Below are 19,926 nucleotides of genomic sequence, written 5' to 3'. Positions count from 1 at the left end.
ACGTTTTGCCTAGTCTGATGTAAACATTTGAGTAGTAATATGCCATGTAAGGTATCCACAGAAAACTAACCAAACACATGTTCACATGTGATGTTTAAATTACCAGTGAGCTTATTTAATAATGCTGGTCACCACCAAAGAAAGTGTTAAAATTCTGTCTAACATAGGTTTTATTTTTAAATAGTAAGTATTTCAAGAGTTTTCCCAATAATAAACATATACAAAGGAGACATCAATGATTCAGTATCTATTGAATATATTTGGAATTTTTATAAAATAGAAAAGTGTCTATTCACATCACACCTATTAAGTAACTGGGATTGGGCTCTTGCAAGCCACACACATGAAGATTCAAGACCATAATACAAGATTTAAATTTAAAATATCAGCTAAATACATACATACTAATAATCACTAATCATTTTAATTTTATTATAATTATACATTTATTCATGTTGTCACCTACTTTTTAGCAACCAAACATGGGTTGTGAATCGAGAACTGGGTGGCCTCGAACAGGCAAATATTCTGTCTGCCTAGTGCGGGAGCTCCAAGAAGCACAATAACCTAGTCACTCATATCTAGTGGAATACTGCTTCTGACATTGGCGTAATGTATTACCATTGGGGTATAATGCATTACCACCAATAACCTCATCCTTCAGGAATTTATCTAATCATCTTCTAAAGCCTTCTATGCTGGTGGCATTGCTCATACCTTTTGCAGCCAATTCTATGTACTGTGTGAAAAAGAACTTTGTTTGTTGGGCTCTAATATTTCAAGTATCTCCTTGTCTGCTATCTCTACTTCATACCAAGTTTATACTCCCTTTTATTCCTTCACATCCTCCACACTTTGAAAGCTTAAGATCTTTTTCCCATTTGGAAGGGATGGCTTGCTCAACCCCTTGTTTATTTACTGATTGCTGCGCCTTCTCTCAAAGACACTTCAGAGTTCAAAGTGATTCCTGACGAGTGTTTTATTAACATGTATCCAACCATGCTGTTTTCTTAGCAACAGTACCCAAGTGATTGGTCACTCCTGCCTTATGAGGTTTTTCATGTTCATAATCTAGTTTATGGCTTTGGTGTTACTGGATGGTCTTTCATCCAAGTCCCAACCAAGTCTGCCTGGTTTAGCTTCAGGCATGTTCAGCCAGGTACTGTCACCTGCTAGACACGATCCTTTTTGTCAACATGTGCCTTGGGCTTATACTTTGTGGCATCCAATTTTTTTGCTACCTTGTATTTTACTAAATAACCTATAGCAGAGTCCTTGGTGTTCTCTGAGCTTGGCTATAATTTATATATCCAAATATTTATAATTGGCTATGTTCACACTCTAGCTCAGTGGTAGTCAACTCAATGTTAGTTAACTCAATTATTAATTAAATATAAATAATTAATTATTTTAATTAATTAATTAATTAAATTAATTTTAATTGTAATATTTAATTAAATTAAATTAATTATTGTAATTAATTAATTAATAATGTTAGTTAAATCAATTATTAATTAATTATAAATAATTATCAATTAATGGTAGTTAACTCAATGTTAACCGCTTCAATCTTGATTGCAGAAAATATGACTTCTGTAACAGAGTTGTTAGTGCTTGGAACACGCTACCAGACTCTGTGGTCTCTTCTCAAAATCCCCAAAGCTTTAACCAAAAACTCTCTACTATTGACCTCACCCCATTCCTAAGAGTGGCGTGCATAAGTGGCGTGCATAAGGGGCGTGCATAAGAGCACAAACATGCCTACCGTTCCTGTCCTATTGTTTCCTTTCATTATATCCAATTAATATAGTTATTACATACTTATGCTCATATATATGCTTATATATTATATAGTTATTTTCATGCTTATGCTTATATATACTGTTGTGACAAATAAAAATAAATAAATAAATAAACCTGGTCCCTACTGCCCACTAGTGGGCGTTCCAGCTTTCATGGTGGGCGATAGGGGTTTTGTCCAATACTGAAGCACTTTTCTTTTTTTTAATTTGACTTTTTTAAAAAAAATTCATAGCATTATTTAAAAACATTTTCATTAGGTTTTCATAAAATTCCCAGTGACAATTTAAATTTCTGAAAATATACTATTTGTATCGCCCGCGCATAAGTTTAGTTCACGTTACGTAAGTGAAACTAAATGGCACTATATTGCGGCCGCAACAGGGGTGAAATGCTCCTGGATCGGACCGGCTCGCGTGATCTGGTAGCGATGGCGGGTGCTGGTTCAGAGGACCGGTAGCAAAAATCCCTGACCCAGCCCCCCCTGCCTCTGCTGAGCCAAGGTTTTTTTTTTTTTACTTTTAAAAGCCGGTTTTGCTTCAGCCGAAACATGCCTTTAAAAGTAAAAAAAAGCATTTGAGGATCCCGCCCCTCAGCTGAAATCTGCAGAGACTTTAAACTTTAAAAAAAAAAAAAAAGTCTCCTCTGGCGATCTCACTCACTGAGTTCCTCATCAGCAGAACCTTACTTGTACTCTTACTTGTAGAAAACATGTTTTCTACAAATAAGAGTAGAGATTCTAAGGCACTTACCTGATTACTGATGAACGCATGGCTCTTTTTCCAGCCCGAAAGCAGTTTCACTTTCAGCCAGACAGAATCAATCGCTCAGCTAATCTATTTCCTCGGTGATCAACTGGCTGGCTTTGCTGGCTGAGGAACTCTGGGATTTGAAGTCCAAAATTAAATAAAATAAAATAAAATAAAATAAAATAATAAAATAAAGTATTTGTGCAGCTTTCTGAGCTTTGGTGTGTTTCTGTAGTGTTTCACTCTAACTACACAAACACACCAAATCTCAGAAAGCTGTATGTGGCATTGTGTGTGTGTGTGTGTGTGTCAGTTGTGTGTGTGTAAAATGTGAAAGTTGGTTTTTGAGCTTTTTGTGGCTGTGAAGTGTGAAGTGCAGCTGCTTTTACATTGTGTGTGAGTCAATTGTGTTGTGTTTTTGTTTTTGTTTACATTTATACCCCGCCCTTCTCCGAAGACTCAGGGCGGCTTACAGTGTTGTGTGTGTGTAAAGTGTGAAAGTTGGTTTTTGGTACCTCTTATTGTTTTATATAGTTTGTTAATTATTTTTATTATTTATTGTTATTGGCCACGCCCACCCAGTCATCTGACCACCAAGCCATGCCCACCAATTAAGCCACGCCCACAGAACCGGTAGGGAAAATTTTTAGATTTTATCCCTGGGCCGCAAACAAAAGAGCCTCGTCCCAGAATAGCTCGCGCATCTTCCCCCCACACCACCCACCTGTAACAGACAAGCAGAACTGGTATCTGGCGCCCCCCCCAAACCTAATCCACAATGCGCAAGAGTCATGCGCAGACGACAATACACGGCACATTACTGTGGAACTGGTGAGCGGTTAGAAAATTTTACTACTAACAGAGATACAAAAGTGAGCGGTAGGTATAAAAAGGTTGACTACCCCTGCTCTAGCTCCTAAAATCACATTACATATAGTCCTCGACACACAACAATTTGTACGTTACTGTACCATTCAAAGTTACAATGGCACTGAAAAAAAGTGTCTTATGAATGTTTTTCACATTTATGACCATTGCAGTATCCCCATGGTCACAAGATCAAAATCCAGACGCTTGGCAACTGCTTCATATTTATTACATTTGCAGTGTCCCAAAGTCATGTGGGTCACCTTTTGTGATCTCCTGACAAGCAAAGTCAATGGGGAAGCCAGATTCAGTTAACAGCTTTACCAGTAACTTAATAACTGCAGTGTTTCACTTAACCGCTGTGGCAAGAAAGGTCATAAAATGGGACAAAATTAACTTAACAAATGTCTCATTTAGCAATAGAAATGTTGGGCTCCACTGTGGTCGTAAGTCAAGGACTATCCATATATTCCCATTGCCAGCGCTCTCTAAATTTATACTGATTTCTAGGTGTCCTAAATAATTATAGATAGCAAATTTAGAATTGGGGGCTTAACTAGTTTAATAAAGGAGAATATTTGTAGCTCAGTTGAAATGAGGGGGGTCCTTGGTGCTCTCTGAGCTTGCTTGTTTTCTTGCAGACATTTCATTACCCAAACTAGGCAACATCATCAGTGCTAGTAAGGAGTGCTGTTTGCCGCCAGTTTATATGCCTTGTGCACAGTCACTCATGCGCTCATTACCTCTCGCTTGGATTATTGTAATGCTCTCTACATGGGGCTCCCCCTGAAGTGCACTCGGAGGCTTCAGTTAGTCCAGAATGCAGCTGCGCGGGTGATAGAGGGAGCTACGCGTAGCTCCCATGTAACACCGCTCCTGCGCAGACTGCACTGGCTACCTGTGGCCTTTCGAGTGCACTTTAAGGTGTTGGTTACGACCTTTAAAGCGCTCCATGGCTTAGGGCCTGGGTACTTACGGGACCGCCTGCTGTTACCACATGCCTCCCACCGACCCGTACGCTCTCACAGAGAGGGACTTCTCAGGGTGCCGTCCGCCAAACAATGTCGGCTGGCGGCCCCAGGAAGGGCCTTCTGTGGGGTCTCCCACACTCTGGAACGAGCTTCCCCCAGGTTTACGCCAAATACCTGACCTTCGGACTTTCCGCCGCGAACTGAAGACACACCTTTTTATCCGCGCGGGGCTGGCTTAAATTGAATTTTAAATGTCAAATTTTATTCATTTTAAATGGGGTTTTTTAGTGTATGGTAAATTTTTAAATTTTCAGGCTAATTTAAATAAGTTTTTTAAATTGCATTTTAATTGTATTTTGTATTGTTCGTTTTATTCTGCCTGTACACCGGGAGAAGGGCGGTATAAAAATCAAATAAATAAATAAATAAATAAATAAATAAATAAATAAATAAATAAATAAATAAATAAATTCTGGTGTCTTGCCTGTCTGTGCGGGTTGGGCTGTTTACTGATGACTTTTTGGCAGTTTCTTGATCTGGGTATTTGGTTTACTTGGCTAGTTCAGCAATACTCTGAAGAAAAAAAAAGTAGTACAGCAGAGGGGATAACTAGTACCTAGGACAGGGTAAACTTGGCTCTTCCCAAAACCTCCTTTTTCCAATGCTACCGCCAATCAGGAGGAACTCCATCCTCCAAAGCCGAGATGCTGGTCCATTTTTCAAGGTTTTTTTGTTAAGTCATGTCTAACCATCATGACCCCCATGGACAACTTTCCTCCAGGCCTTCCTATCCTCTATCATCCCACAGAGACCATTTAAGCTCATGGTCAGTGACTCCATCCATCCACCTCATTCTCTGTTTCCCTTTCTTCTTTTGCCCTCAATCTTGCCCAGCATTAGGTGAGAAGGTCCTTCCTTCTCATTAGGTGGCCAAAGTATTTGAGTTTCAGCTTCAGGATCTGGCCTTCTAAAGAGCAGTCAGGGTTGATCTCCTCTAGGACTGACCGGTTTGATCGCCTTGCAGTCCAAGGGACTCGCAGGAGTCTTCTCCAGCACCAGAGTTCAAAGGTCTCAATTCGTTGGCGCTCAGCCTTTTTTAATGGTCCAACTTTCCCAGCCATACATTGCAACTGAGAAAACCATAGCCTTGACTATACGCACTTTTGTTGGCAGGGCGATGGCTCTGCTTTTTAGTATGCTGTCTAACTTTGACATGGCTTTCCTCCCCAGGAGTGTGCATCTTTTAATTTCTAGTCCAGCTTTACTTAGCCATAAGTCCACCCGTGATTTGCCGGAGCCCAAAAACTCTGGCCGACCCCGCTACCTGAAGAGTATACACGGGGCATGGGGTGTGTGTGTGTGTGTGTGTGTGAAGGTGAGGTGGGCGTAGCCCGCTCCAACATCACCCCACAGGACAAGGTGTGCAGCTGAGCAGTTATTTGTGCAAGACCTTCAGGGCGGGAGGTTTTTTGTTTTTTTTTTTGGCAAAGATAGCTGGCGAAGAGAGACACCGACACTGCCTCTTCCCCTCTGAAGGGTGGGGGGCGTCTGTTGGTGCTCTGTAGGATCCGCGCAGGGAGGCTCGGGGGCAGGACGGACGGGGGACATCCTCTCGTCAGCAGCCAAACCGGGGGGGGGTGCGCAGAGAGAAGGAGACTTCTAGCTCGTCACTGGTTGCCGGCTGGGAGTGCGCACGCAGCCGCCTCGGCTCCTTCCTTCTCTCTCTTTCCCTCCCTCCCTCCGGCTCGCTCCACCGTCCCCCCGCCCGCCCGCCTGCTCGCTCGCTCTCCCTCCCTTCTTTTCTCTCTCTCTCTCTCCCCCCCCACCAGTTCCCCGCTCTCGCGTTGGTTGCCGGGATCGCTGGCCGCTTTGGTTAATGTCCGCCATGTTTGCCATGGCGCAGGGAGCGGATCGAGCGACCCCGGCGCGGATCTAGGGCTGCGGGCGGCTCTTCGAGGGAGCTGTTCCGGGGCGGCGGGGCTCTCCATGGTGTGTCGGGCCGGGGTCGGGAGCGGCTGGGAGGCGGCGGTGAGGCCGTAGTGAGGGTCCCCCTCGCCCCCCCCAGCTCCCCCAGCCCGGCCCCGGGGTGTTATTGTGAGGGGGAGACAATGAGCAAACTCTCCTTCCGAGCCCGGGCGCTAGACGCCGCCAAACCGCTGCCTATCTACCGCGGCAAGGACATGCCCGATCTCAATGACTGCGTCTCCATCAACCGTGCCGTGCCGCAGATGCCCACGGGCATGGAAAAGGAGGAGGAATCGGTAAGGGAGCCGCGCAGGGGGGGCCCACCATTGTTTATCAGACGTCCCCCTCCCCTCACGGGAAATAGGCCATTGGCATTCACTAAGCGCCGCTACGCACGCTTCCCGCCGCAGCGGCGCACGTTCCCGATGGGGCCTGCGTAAAGAGCGCAGCGTAAACTATCCTCCGTCGCCGTAAGCGGGGCCTTGCTCCGCCATCTTCTTGCTTGCCCAGGACTCGCGAAGTGTTTTGATTAGCGGGAGAGGGAGGGGGGAGAAAGAGGGGGAGGCCTTACGCTGGCGTAACTGGAAGGAAGCGCAAAAGGCGTCCCTGAATGGAAGAGTGTGCGCGCCGGCCGCTATTGCCGGAACTTGTCTTGTGAGCTGTTAAACCAGAAGCTTGTCTTGCGCCGCGGTCGGGTTTTCGGTTTTTGAGCCGGGCCTTTGCGACTTGGACTGGAGGACCGCTAGGGTTCCTAATTGCCAGTGGAAGGAGAGTCCTTGTTTCAAGGGATTCAATTCTTCATAAGACGGGCTTTGCCTTTTTTTTTGCCTTTTCCCTTTTTTTCTCCCCCGGTTCGCTTTGAAGCTGGCGGCTCCTTTAGCAGCCAGTGGGGGTAGCTCTTCGTCTGCATAAAAGTGGCAAATCGTAGGTTTGGGGAAAGCGAGCAAAGTCTTGAATCCCCGTTACATTTTCATGAAATAACGCTGTGCCCTTTTGTCTTGGGGCTTTGAGCCCCCCCCTTTTTTTTCTTGACATCTTATGCTTTTCCAAGCCATGCTTTAGGGAAATGGGCTTAAGCTGTCAGTTGCTTTGGCTAATGTACAGGATAGGCAAAGTAAAAACATCTTGAATTTCTATATAATCTTCACGTCTGTTAACTGACACGTCTGGGGTGTTTTTATTTTCACTCCCGAGACAAGCCTTCTAATGCAATTTTTTCCTTAGGCAATCCAGAAATCTTAATGTATGCTTATTGGTGTGTGTGTGTGTGAATTTAGCTATGGTTAGGATTGCACATAGTTCAGTGAGAAATACTTTAAAGGCCACCATAGAATTATAAGTTGACATCAATTAGGGGACTATTAGCCTGTCTGATGTCACTGACAAATGGAAACGAACTCTTTTCCTTACATAAAGATATTTGTAATGACTGAGTCTAATTTGCTGCAAACACATGGTATTAATTTATAGGTCACATTTGATCCCATTGTGAATTTTATTTTAAAGCTGCATGTGTAATTTTCCATGGTCTGTTGTGTAATGTTTTTATTTAAATATCTCTATGAACTAAATAGCTGTTGTCTGTACCCTTGCTTGGGTAAAGAGTGCATTCTTTGCCCTAAAAACTGGACTTTATATATTCTATCATTTTATTTTGTGCTTATTGTGCACAAATTGCTCATAAGAAGGGCTATGTGTGCATACAGAATTCATAGTAAATGTCCTTAGGAATTTCTTCAATGAAAAGATATCTCCGCCTCATTGCCAGCCCACGTTGTATTTGATTGGTTTTTCAGAGGTTTGAGATGTCAACAACAACAAAGGCTGCACTTCTTTATGATTGGCTTTCTCATTAGCCGTTTAAAATAGACAGTTTTGTAGTCCTTGATTGGTAGCTTGTAGTTACATCCTAACTGTGTTTCCTTTTTTATTGTGCATTTTAAAGTGGTGCTTTAATGTTGGTAATTCACTGCTACCTTTGTATCAGAAGTATGTTTGTAAAGCTAACTAATATTTACACATTTTGTTGATTTCATTTTTCACTGTACAGATTAGCCAAAAACAAAATAATATCACTCAAATGTAAAATTAATTTGCAAAAGTGGAATTGTCTAAACAGCTAGTCTAAATTGGTTTTAAAGGTAACAGTATCCTCTTAAACTAGATATAAAATGTGATCTATGTATGTAATTTTAATAAAGCAATTTAAATAAAATTCCCATAATGCTAACATTTTCTGCTATTTTGAAATGCATACAAACTGACATTCTCATGGAAAATTTCTCCAGACTTGACTGAATTCTTATCCAGTGTTCTGCCTATTCTACTGCAAGTAGTTGACAATAAAAAAAAATAAGGCTCAGATGGAAAAAAAAAGTCTACTCTGCTGGGCTGTAGATATATTCCTTCTACTATCAGAGCAATTTGCCTCTCAGTATCAGTTTGTAGGAAATAACTGCTCAGTTATTACAGCTTTCATATCCTACTTCTGTAGTTTTCAAAGGTGTCCAAGAGATCCTGGTGGGGAACTGAATACATGATTGTATGAGTGTAGCTTCTTCAACAGGGAGATTCTTAAAATGCAACTGATCCCCTGTAAATAGCTCTCCATCAATGACAGACACCACCAAGACAATCTGGTGTCATCTGGCAGAGTTTCCTTTCTGGATTGCAGTTTATTTTAGGTAGCAGTATGGTAGCAATAAATGAAGGGATTTTTTTAAAAAGTCTATAAAACTTAGTTGTGTTGATCTTGATTATAATCTCACTGACTTGTTTTACTCTTTTTGTTGTTTGAGAAAAATACATGGTGTATCTTAGGTACAGTATACTCATGGGCCCTGACAGTAGGGAGAATATGAAATGGGGATATTATGAAGTAACTGGGAATGTGTCATTGAGTTTAAAGAAGCTTAGTTCACCAGTTAGAATATTTTATTTAGTCAGAATAGGATGAATAGATTTGATTCTCCTGTTTCTGCTTTTAAACCTTCACAAACTCAAAACCATCTGATTTGTAGAGCCTAGATGTGTTTCAGAGGGAGACCTCCCTTTTTTAAAAAAAATGCTATAATGGGAAAGGAGGGGAATACTGAATGTTGTGTCCAACACCTGCTTTCAATTCAAAGTGACCTTGATCTGTTACAGTAGTTTGGTTAATTGCCCACAGTATCTTGCAAATTGAAGATGCTTAGTTTTATGACTCATTCCACTTTGTTGTTCGGTCTCACTGTGAGTACTTGTATAAACATAACAGTATTTTGTGAACTGCATTAGTTAGATTAGCTAGTTTACTGAATGGAATGATGTAAAACAAAAATCAAATAATAGTTTGACATTTCTTGTGCTCCATTGCTTTTAGGAGAGTCATTTTTAAAAAATAATTCCTTTTGTACAAGTATCGCTTAATTATCTGTCTGAAATTTAACATGGACCTTCCCTAATATAGAAATTGTATCTTGGCAAATTTGATGTGTTACTCAAAATAACAAAATTACAGATATAATAAAGCTTAAAAACTGCAGCCTTTTCTTATGAAAAACTTCACATTATTTAAAAAACTTATATTTGTGGTTTTTTTCCTTGCTAGACAATTAGGAAAACATTTTTTTCAAATCCAGACACCAATTTTGATTTGTTGTCTAAAGACTGACTCCAGCTATGGGTTGTACTCCCAATTAGATTTAAGCAGAATTTACATAAGATTCTGGTTTAAGATTTTTTTTTTCTTAAAGAGTTTTGAGTTGTTTACTTTTTGTTGATAAATGAATTCTATAGCTGGATATATTTAGACAGGTGAAGGTTATATTTCAAATGTATTAATCAATGTACTATTTTATCGATCAACCTGACTGTACAGGTAGTCCTCGTTCAATAACCATTTGAAATTACGGCAGCCCTGAACAAGGGGACTTACTGTAGCTGTGACATTCACAACATCCCCATGGTTCACTAGATTATGATTTGGATACTTGACAACTGGCTCACATTTACAGTGGTTGCAATGTTCCTCTGTCACATGATCACCATTTGTGGTCTTCTCTGCCAGCTTTCAACAAGCAAAGTCAGTGGGGAACTGGCAGGAGGTTGCATATGATGATCATACGATATCTGATAAAATTAATAAAATATAAAAATACAAAAATGAGATTAAAATAAATAAATTAAAAAGAAAAAACACACTAAGGCCAGACTTACTGGGTCTTTTTCTGCCATCATATTTCTCTTTCTATTTACCTGAAAGGACTATTAGGAGCAAAATTACCATGTAAATATACGTAAGGATGTATGCCATCTATGGCAACTTGAGATCCTATAGGAAAAGTGGGATACAACCAATATGAAGTCATGAATGAATACAAAATAAAAATGTAAAATGGAATAGTAAATTTGTAGTATTGCTTGGCAATTTAAGGAAACAGAAAACTGTAAAACACTGCCTCTTGACTAGCCTGATAATCTGATATTGTAAGAGTTTTTTGGGGGAAATATCGGTTTCTCTGCTTATAAGATACAATTAGAGGATTAGACAAGTTGATTTATTAACTAGTATACATTCACTTATTGAGATCTTAAAATATAGAAGTGATTATATGTCATACAATATAGGAAAATAATTATTGTAGAGTTTCTGTTAAATTGCTGAACCCCTATATAGCAGTCAACCAGATCCCAATCATGAATTCCTTTCATTTGAGAACTGGCTGACCTGATAGAAGAGCTGAAGATCCATGGCTGTCATTATTCCATTCTTAATTACTTCCTAGCTGCCCAAAATGAATTACGATGATAAGGAAAGGAAGGCTAGCTTCTTGGCCTCAGGCACATATAGAAATAAAGCTTTTCTAATTTCAGTATCTGTTAAAAGCATTCAGTGAGCCATCATAAAATATTCAGTTGTCCCCTTTCTTCCATTGTTTGTTTAACCAGAATGTGTTATGTGTGTGCCACAGCTAATCAGGGCTGATCTCTTAACTGGCATTGGAGCTCCATGTTAAACACTAGTTTAAGATTAAAGATTAAAATTTTATTAAATACCTTGGAGTTTTAATATATATAAATATACATATTCATTTCTGTCAAAAGCATATGCTGACTTATTTACATTGATCTTTTCCTGAAAGTTCTCAGAAGCTGTTGCAATGCATTGTTTTCCTCTTTTTTTACATTGAAAAAAATGAAGAAAAACCACCTGATCCTCTGTTTTATCGTGAGTTTACTGAAACAGTACAGTACAGTAGATACCTGATCGAATTAGCTAAGCCAGAAAAAAGGAGTATACACATGTTGAATTTAACTTTTAGTTTCTGTTTCAGCTAAATTAAATGAGTTAAACTAAAAGTACCCCATAAAATGAATATGTCTCTACAAATTAAACTGAACCCTATTCCACCCAATCAAACTTGAGGCAATGTGCCCAACTTAGCCTATACAATATGTTGCTGATTCAGAAAATAGGATTGAGTAATCATAATTAAGTTCACCATGAAAAGGTGGAAGAAAGATGAACATTGCAGGCACTGTGTCTAATATGAACAGAGACAAAATAAAAGTTACATTTGGCCTGCTCAGATACCATCACATTGTTTCCAATAGTTTTCAATATGTGAGTAAGCCCTCACTTTGGCTATTTACAACATTTACAATATACAATTTTGCTGGTATATGAAATCTGCCAATCTGTCTATATTAAGTCAGAGGTTATTTCTTTTACAGGAATTGTATATAATGGAAGATTTTGGTGCATTTAATGTAGCTTAAGTCATCATGGCAGTGTAATGGAAATGTAGTTCCAATTATTTAATTCAGTTATTTCAGTGGATTGGGATAAAAGATTTTCATTTTCAATTTTGAAACACAGGAAAAAGCCAGTACTCGACATAGAAGCATTTCATATACAATTTCTATAGAAAATAATAGTGGTAAGTCTAAAGTAATTACAGTCAAATGTATGTGCATATTTTCACATAAGTAAATGCTACTGAATATAGTGGAACCTAGTCCTACAGTAATTTGCAGATGATTAAAGATTTGTCTATTAAAAATAAGAGCAGCTGAAAATTGTAATACAATACAATTGCAATATTGCAATTTAATATCATTAGAATCTGCTGCATATTGTTAAATGTCATCATACTTTTTGGATACATTGATTACATAATACCATCAAAAACGGCATGTGGAAATGAAGCAACTCGGAAAGTCTAAAATCTCTTATTTTAATTTCAGAAGGATTTTTTTAATCTGATACAAATTATTTGAGAGGAAGATAGTTCTGACAAACTAAGTGTAATAAAAGTGGACACCAAATGAAAGTACACCCCCTCAAAACATGTTGAGGAGTAAAGTGTTGAAGTTAAGTAATTTGGAAAGAGAGGTCTTGTCTTGTTCCTGTGTTTGCAGAAATGCATCTGGATGAATGTTCCCTATATGCCCTTGTTACCTCTCGCCTGGACTACTGCAATGCTCTCTACATGGGGCTCCCCTTGAAGAGCACCCGGAGACTTCAGCTAGTTCAGAACGCGGCTGCGCGGGTTATTGAGGGAGCGTCTCGGAGCTCCCACATAACACCTATCCTGCGCAGACTGCACTGGCTACCTGTTGTTTTCCGGGTGCGCTTCAAGGTATTGGTTACCACCTTTAAAGTGCTCCATGGCTTAGGACCGGGCTATTTACGGGACCGCCTACTGCCGGCTTCTATCTCCCATCGTCCGGTACGCTCCCACAGAGAGGGACTCCTCAGGATGCCGTCAGCCAAACAGTGTCGACTGGCGGCCCCCAGGGGGAGGGCCTTCTCTGTGGGAGCTCCGACCCTGTGGAACGAACTTCCCCTCGGACTTCGACAATTACCTGACCTTAGGACCTTTCGCCGCGAACTTAAAACTTATTTATTTCATATGGCTGGACTAGCCTGATTTTTATTTTTATTGGATGGGTTTTTAAAATTGTGTTATTTTACAGGGGAGTATGTTTTTTAACGTTTTGGGCATTTAAATTAGTTTTTTAAGGGTTGTTTTTAAATTATTGTGTGTATTTATATTTTATCTGCCTGTTCACCGCCCTGAGTCCTTCGGGAGAAGGGCGGTATACAAATTAAAATATTATTATTATTATTATTATTATTATTATTATTATTATATATTTCAGTACTCATCAAGGCTCTCTTTAAAATTGTAAATGTGCAGTGCTGTAGGTGTAGCTACGCTCCCTAGTTTTTGCATATTACTAATATCTTTTGTTTACAGCCAAACAAATGATGTATAATATTAATATAACTCTTCCATGACAAACTCAGTTTGTGTTGACTTGGTTGGGTCTCAAATTCCTATTTCCCATCTTTTGGTGATGGGAAACTTCCATTAGTGGAACAAGAATTGACAAAAATAGTTAATTTTTGTTTTGTGACCTTCTGATTGGTTTAAATAAGATTTGGGCATTATAAAAAATGGAAGAAATATATAGAAATTATCTCCCTTGGTCTAATGAAAGAACTGTTCATTGGATTAAAATGCTTTCATAACAAATATATCATTGAATAGAGCTAATGTGATTTATGCTGCAAAGGACCATAAGACCTTCAAGGGCCCTACCAGCCCTGTGATTCTAAGTCTTGCCTGTTCATTTTGCTTTATAAAAATTAGATTCTTCTCGAAAATTGCTATATGATTCCTATGTGTGTGTGTGTGTGTAATACACGTTACATCAAAACATGTTTGTGTTGTAAATACAGTGGTACCTTCCCCTGTTGTACCTCCTCTTCCTAGGAGATATATCAGGGTATCTTGGGATATACATTACCCATCCACCTTTTTAAAAACAAAAATGAAAATATTCTGCACAGCACATATACTTTTCTTTAGCAATTGTACCCACAAACTGCCCCCTCAAAATGAAAAAAAAAAAGTTAAATATATTTTATAGGCTTTTCTTGCTTGCATTAGGTGAGTTTATTCTAATACTATAAAGACGTGCTATAGTAACTTACATAAGCAAATGCTTTGTGTTCTTTTATTATGATTTCTGTTCCCCAAACTCCTTTAAATCACTTTTGAAATGTGATTTAAAATTGTGACAAAGTTTTAGTAGCATTTTGAGGAATATTATTATTATATTTATTTGCTACTTGTCTCGCCAGGAAATTACTCTAGGTGGCTCATGCCCATAAAATACAAAGAAATAAAAAGGAAGTTTAAACGAAGTGAAAATAAAATAGAATAAAATATGAACTAGATTCTTTTAAAAATGAATGATGAATCCTAAATTAGCATTTCTATTTACAGGGTGCTTTTAACAAAAATGTATCATTTAGATTTTAGATTTGTGCATATAGCTATATTAATGCCATTTATAGGTATTTGAAATTTTATATTAATATTCCCTATGAAAAATAAGAGAGAAGGTTTAGGAAGAGAGAATGAAATATAGACATGCAAGCTATTGGCAACACATAGAAAACGCCATTCCCACAACAGTGAAATGAGCCACTTTTTTGTAGTAGTAGACTTTTTTAAAAAATAGAAACATCCTATAAGAGTTTCAAGGAGAGTAATGTCATGATGTTACTGAATGGACATTAGCAGAATGTTCATTGTTTGAGGTTTAAGTTGTCTATCCGTTTAGCCCTTTAATATTTCAAAAAAGAGCCCAAATTTGGGTCTTGTACTTGGCATGGACAGCCACCGAAGGGAGGCAAAAGAGAATAAATGATGACTTTTGTTGGAATTCAAATTCCCTTTTGTATCTATATTCCAACCATTCTTCCTATATTCTTTTGTATTTATTACTTTATTTGGAGGTGGTAAAACATAATTACTTGGTGTAGTAAATCTCTGCTCGCTAACAACAATATACTAGTATATACAGGTCTGGTTGTTGTTGTTTTTAAATTGTACAGTACTTGCTACTTTATCTTCCAGAAATTTCTTAATGACTTAGCAACTTAAAGTGAAAACTGTTATTGTTTAGCCATAATTGTTCTGTTTATGTTCCTTACCATATTTTACTGTTAGGTTAATTATTTCTAAGCAACAAGAATCGCAGTATACATTTAAAAAGTGTTCATTGAATAGTATCTGAAGCTCTGGTTGGCTGCAAGTCCAATGGTGTAGTTAGAAAGCCTTCTCCTGAGAGTTAAGAGGCTCTTCTGAATATTGGTTGTGTCTGAAGTAAGAATTGGTACAAATCATAGTAATTGTCTCCAGTTTTGGTGATTTTCCCTTTTAACACCTGTGCAACAGCAGATTCTTTGGAGAGGAAGAAAGACTCAGAAATTTACTGCTAACCATTCTCCATAACCACTTTTAATATTCCTATATGAAATGGTTGATTTTTATTTTACAGAGACTGCAAAACTAAGGTCAAAGATCCAGAATTTTTGGCGTAATTCTACACCTGTTTTTTTGTACTAGGCCTTATATAGATTATAAGGAATGCTTCAAGAAGCATGTTAGTGCAAGTAAAGCACTCTTCCTTAAAATGTTGAGGCAAGCAAACCATCCCTTTGTCAGAAGATTCAGTGCAGTTGCTTCAGGGTTCCTGGGTTTACCTGCCTTTATGTGCAAGCACAGACAACCCTTTTGCCAGATTTGCTGACAAAGTAAAGCAGGTGTGTATACTCATGCAGGTGGAATTGACCTGAGGAAACTTAAAACTTTCTTCATTGACTGAAAAATGAATATAGTTGTTCATTCACAATAGTTTGCTTTCTAATTACTCCTTTAACTGCTTTTCAGAAGCTCAGTATTTACAAGTTAACACACTTTTTTCATTTTATTTCTGTTGCGTATCACAGAATTTGTCATTTTCCTGAAGCATAAATATTAGCTACCTTTAGGTGCTACAGTGAAGCATAAAATCAGTACTTTTACTGTTCTTTGGTGTTGGTCTTTGCATATTAGTCGATATTAATATACTTGTTTTGCATTGAACTGAACTATACTAGAAGTATTTTAGTCTTGATTTCCAAAATAAAGTTTAATTTATAATAAAATAATAAAAGATTTTACTATCTATCTATCTATCTATCTATCTATCTATCTATCTATCTATCTATCTATCATAACATTACAAAAATGAAAATATCAATCTATAATGATCAGAAACTTTTCTATTGCTAGCCCCGTAAACTGGCAGTGGATTTCTTATAAATTATGAGCTTCTTTTTGGCACCAGTTCATTAAATCTATATATATACATAAAAGTAAAAACCACTCATGCCGTAATCACGAAATCTCCAGAACCGCAAAGCCTACAAACTTGAAATTTGCCACATATGTTCCTCTTGGCTTCTAGGTGCTCACTAAGAAAGGATTTTTCAAAATGACCATCAGAACATAGTATTTCCTATATTACGATTAACACGCTCTGATGCTAAGGAGTTCTACTCCCCCTCCCCACCTGAAAAGAAATCTGTTTCAAATGCAAAATACAAGCAGAGGAGAAGAGTTTCACTTTCAGTTTTACTTTCACAGCAGGAAGCAGCTTTAATACAGAACACTTGAGCTAAGCCACAGCCAGGCTCCTTCCTGCCTCCTTCTTGCTCACACAGCAAATACTGTTTCATTTTCCAAACAGCTCTCTGATGCTAAGGAGTTCTACTCCCCCTCCACACCTGAAAAGAAATCTGTTCCAAATGCAAAACACAAGCAGAGGAGAGGAGTTTCACTTTCAGTTTCTGTGGGGCAAGGCTGAGGGAGTGAAGGGGATAGGATAGGGGAGGCTTCTGTGGGGCAAGGCTGAGGGAGAGAAGGGGAGAGGAGAGGCCTATCATAACTACTCATTAATGTTCAAGCTGTAAGTGTCGATTTATGAAGCCCAATCACATAGTTTTGTAGCAAAGCATGGGTATCCAGCTAGTATTTTACTAAAACAAGGAAGTGTATTTACGAAAGAGAAATTAACTCCGCTTCCAAAAGTAATTACTTGTGAATTGGAGAAAGGGTGTTGGCTTATGTTAACAAAATATACTATAATAAAAGAATATATTAAAGGTGAAGACTAAATAGCAGGAACAAAATGGCCAAAAAAGGAGACATAAATTCTTATGGTAAAGGGACACAAAGGGGAACAAAAAATTTAAAGGAAATATAAGATAAGAGTTTAATAAAACAGTGGAAACTTGTGAGAAAAATAAGTTCAACAATTTCACCGCTACCTTCTCATGTAAATAATTTTTATACTAGATATAATTTTTAAAAGTGCAATTTCAAATGCAGACATTGTCTACTCAGATCTTATGAATAAAGACACAGCAACAGTTACCTGGCAGAGCCCAAAATATACCAAGACATTGTTGAAAGAATAAAAACTGGGCTCAGAAAAGAGGAAGAACTTCTAGAAAAATGTATTTAAAATGCTCATACAGAATCAAGACCACCTATTGGGATTTGTGTGTATGTTTGTGTACACTATTACCTAGATGTCTTATGGAGACGGAACAAATAAAAAATAGTATGATAAAATGGATATGTAACTTCAAAGAAACAGTCACAATGAACAGTAGGAAAAACTATGCAATAAATCTAAAGTCCATCAAGAGAAAAGTGGTGTAAAATGTTTTAAAGATGATACACAATCTTCAGTAATTGCCAAAACAAACAAAATCACATAATAGATGCTGGAAATGTCATGAGACAGAAAGATTTTGCCATAAGTGATAGACATGTCAAAAAAGTCAAAAGTACTGAAAAGAAGCACTAGGCAGAGATATTAGAAATCAAATTTGAAATAAAACCTCTGTTTTAGCTAGGCCTAATTCCAAGATACCCTAATTCTAAGATTTATCAAACCCTCCCCCCCACACATACAATTTATCAAAATATATGTTCATGATCTCAAGGATATGTATGTTCCTGGCTCTCAACTCAGATTCAAAAAGATCTAAAATCCTTTTCCTTATGTTAAAAATAACTGGTTAATTTTTTTATCAATGGCATAATGAACTCTAGCTGCTCAATTTCTGTAACTTCTTTGTTCATTTAATGATATATCCATCAATTATTTTTCTGTTTGCTTTTTTTAAGATTTAAAAAAAGGAAACAGAACTGGGAGAAGCTATTGCTATTATTCTCTAGTTAACCTTTCTCCCCATATGTAGAAAGTTTCCTCTCTTCATGGAGGGTCTAGAATTTATACGCTTATTTCCTTAAGAGTTCTCTGTACTTAATAGGTTTTAATACAAATTAGGATGCATTAGTTTCCTTGTCCTTGCAGTTCCTCATCAAGAACTCTGTCAACCTTGCAAACAGGAGACAAAGAATTTCTAGGATTTCCTTTTCAATTTCTACACCAATTCACACAAGCTTGATTAAATAGATCCATCCTCTGTTCAGTAATTTATAAATACCAGGGAATAAGACACAGAACTCAGTGGAACTTACTAAGTGATACTTACTTCCAGGTGTAACCTTGTGTTTAAGGTGTTTCTTTTATAATTGTCTGCTAATTGGAAGGAAGGGATCATCTTACATTCTTGGGAAGAACAGAAGAAACAGTTGAAAAGATGAGATGCAGGGACTGCTGCTAAAAAGCAGAGGGGTTTTTAAATGTTAGTCATGGGAAAGATTGCTTACTTAACTCTTTTTATTGTTTTTATACAGTGTCTTTCTCTTGTCTCCATTCATATCTGGTACCTTTTTCCCCCTCACCTCATCTCCATCCTGTTTTGTTGGCTTCTTTTTCTTTCCATGCAGCCTACTGCCCATTTCTTTTATTTCTTCTCCATTTTATTATTTTCTTTTTTTGTTACTTCTGCTTGAAGAAATGGTAGGTGCATGCATTTAATGTGTTTGAGAATGGCTTATGTATGTAAGAGAGAAGGTTGGCAGGGCTGTGGAAAACATTCAAAACGAATGCTATTCAGTGTGTTGGTTCACATATTAAGCAATCTTTTTTGAATTTTTAAAACAGTTGTGTTATTTGCAGGGGTTGCACATCTTAGGAAGCTACTCCCGTAGTGTTTCTCATGTAAAGAAGCTGGAGTGAAGTGGCTGTGCATGTGCATGCATAGTTAATTGCATACCAAGAATCTCTGGGGTATGATTAGTCTACCTCATATTCCTTCTCTTTATAGATAAGGTTTTAGATATTTAGGTGCATAGGGGTACATATTTCCTTAATGATGTAAAAAGAAACCAAGCCAGCTTGAAAAGTAAAAATTAAGATTTATTGAAAAAAAGATAAAGTCGGGCAGGAAGGAAGCATAAAATTCAGAATTATAAAAGCAAATAGTCCCATATCAGAAATCTAGTTGGATCAGTGTGTTGAATAAATGACCTTAGCCAAATACATTTATTAAGAGTTTGTTATAGCATGTGCATTGATATTGGAGGATCAAGCAAGTTGACCTAGTTAGTTAGTTTTTGAAGAATTTTCGTGCCCTAAAATGCATTTATTTTGGTAAATCAATGATGTTGCTATCATGTTTAATACATTGAACACTGAATAAACATACTGTTTAGGATTGTGACTATGATTGCCCTCTCAATCTAAATTTTCTACCAGGAATATTCCTTATAAAATGTTAGTGCTTGGAATTTATAATAACTTATATTGACAGATTATTTGGTTTGCTAAAC

General features: G+C 37.9%; 1 protein-coding gene across 1 annotated transcript in view; it reads left to right on the top strand.

Moving 5' to 3' along the window:
- The first annotated feature begins 6,233 nt into the window (after positions 1 to 6,233).
- EPC2 (enhancer of polycomb homolog 2) overlaps positions 6,234 to 19,926 on the top strand; it is a 70,298-nt gene continuing 56,605 nt past the window's right edge. Inside the window, exon 1 of the mRNA XM_058193145.1 lies at positions 6,234 to 6,648. Within this exon, the coding sequence (XP_058049128.1) occupies positions 6,496 to 6,648 (153 nt within the window). The 5' untranslated portion in view covers positions 6,234 to 6,495. The remainder of the gene's footprint in view (positions 6,649 to 19,926) is intronic.

The sequence above is a fragment of the Ahaetulla prasina genome, chromosome 1, assembly GCF_028640845.1.
Source record: "Ahaetulla prasina isolate Xishuangbanna chromosome 1, ASM2864084v1, whole genome shotgun sequence".
Classification (NCBI taxonomy): domain Eukaryota; kingdom Metazoa; phylum Chordata; class Lepidosauria; order Squamata; family Colubridae; genus Ahaetulla; species Ahaetulla prasina.
The sequence above is the reverse complement of the archived record's forward strand: the minus strand, read 5'-3'. Positions and strand labels throughout refer to the sequence as shown.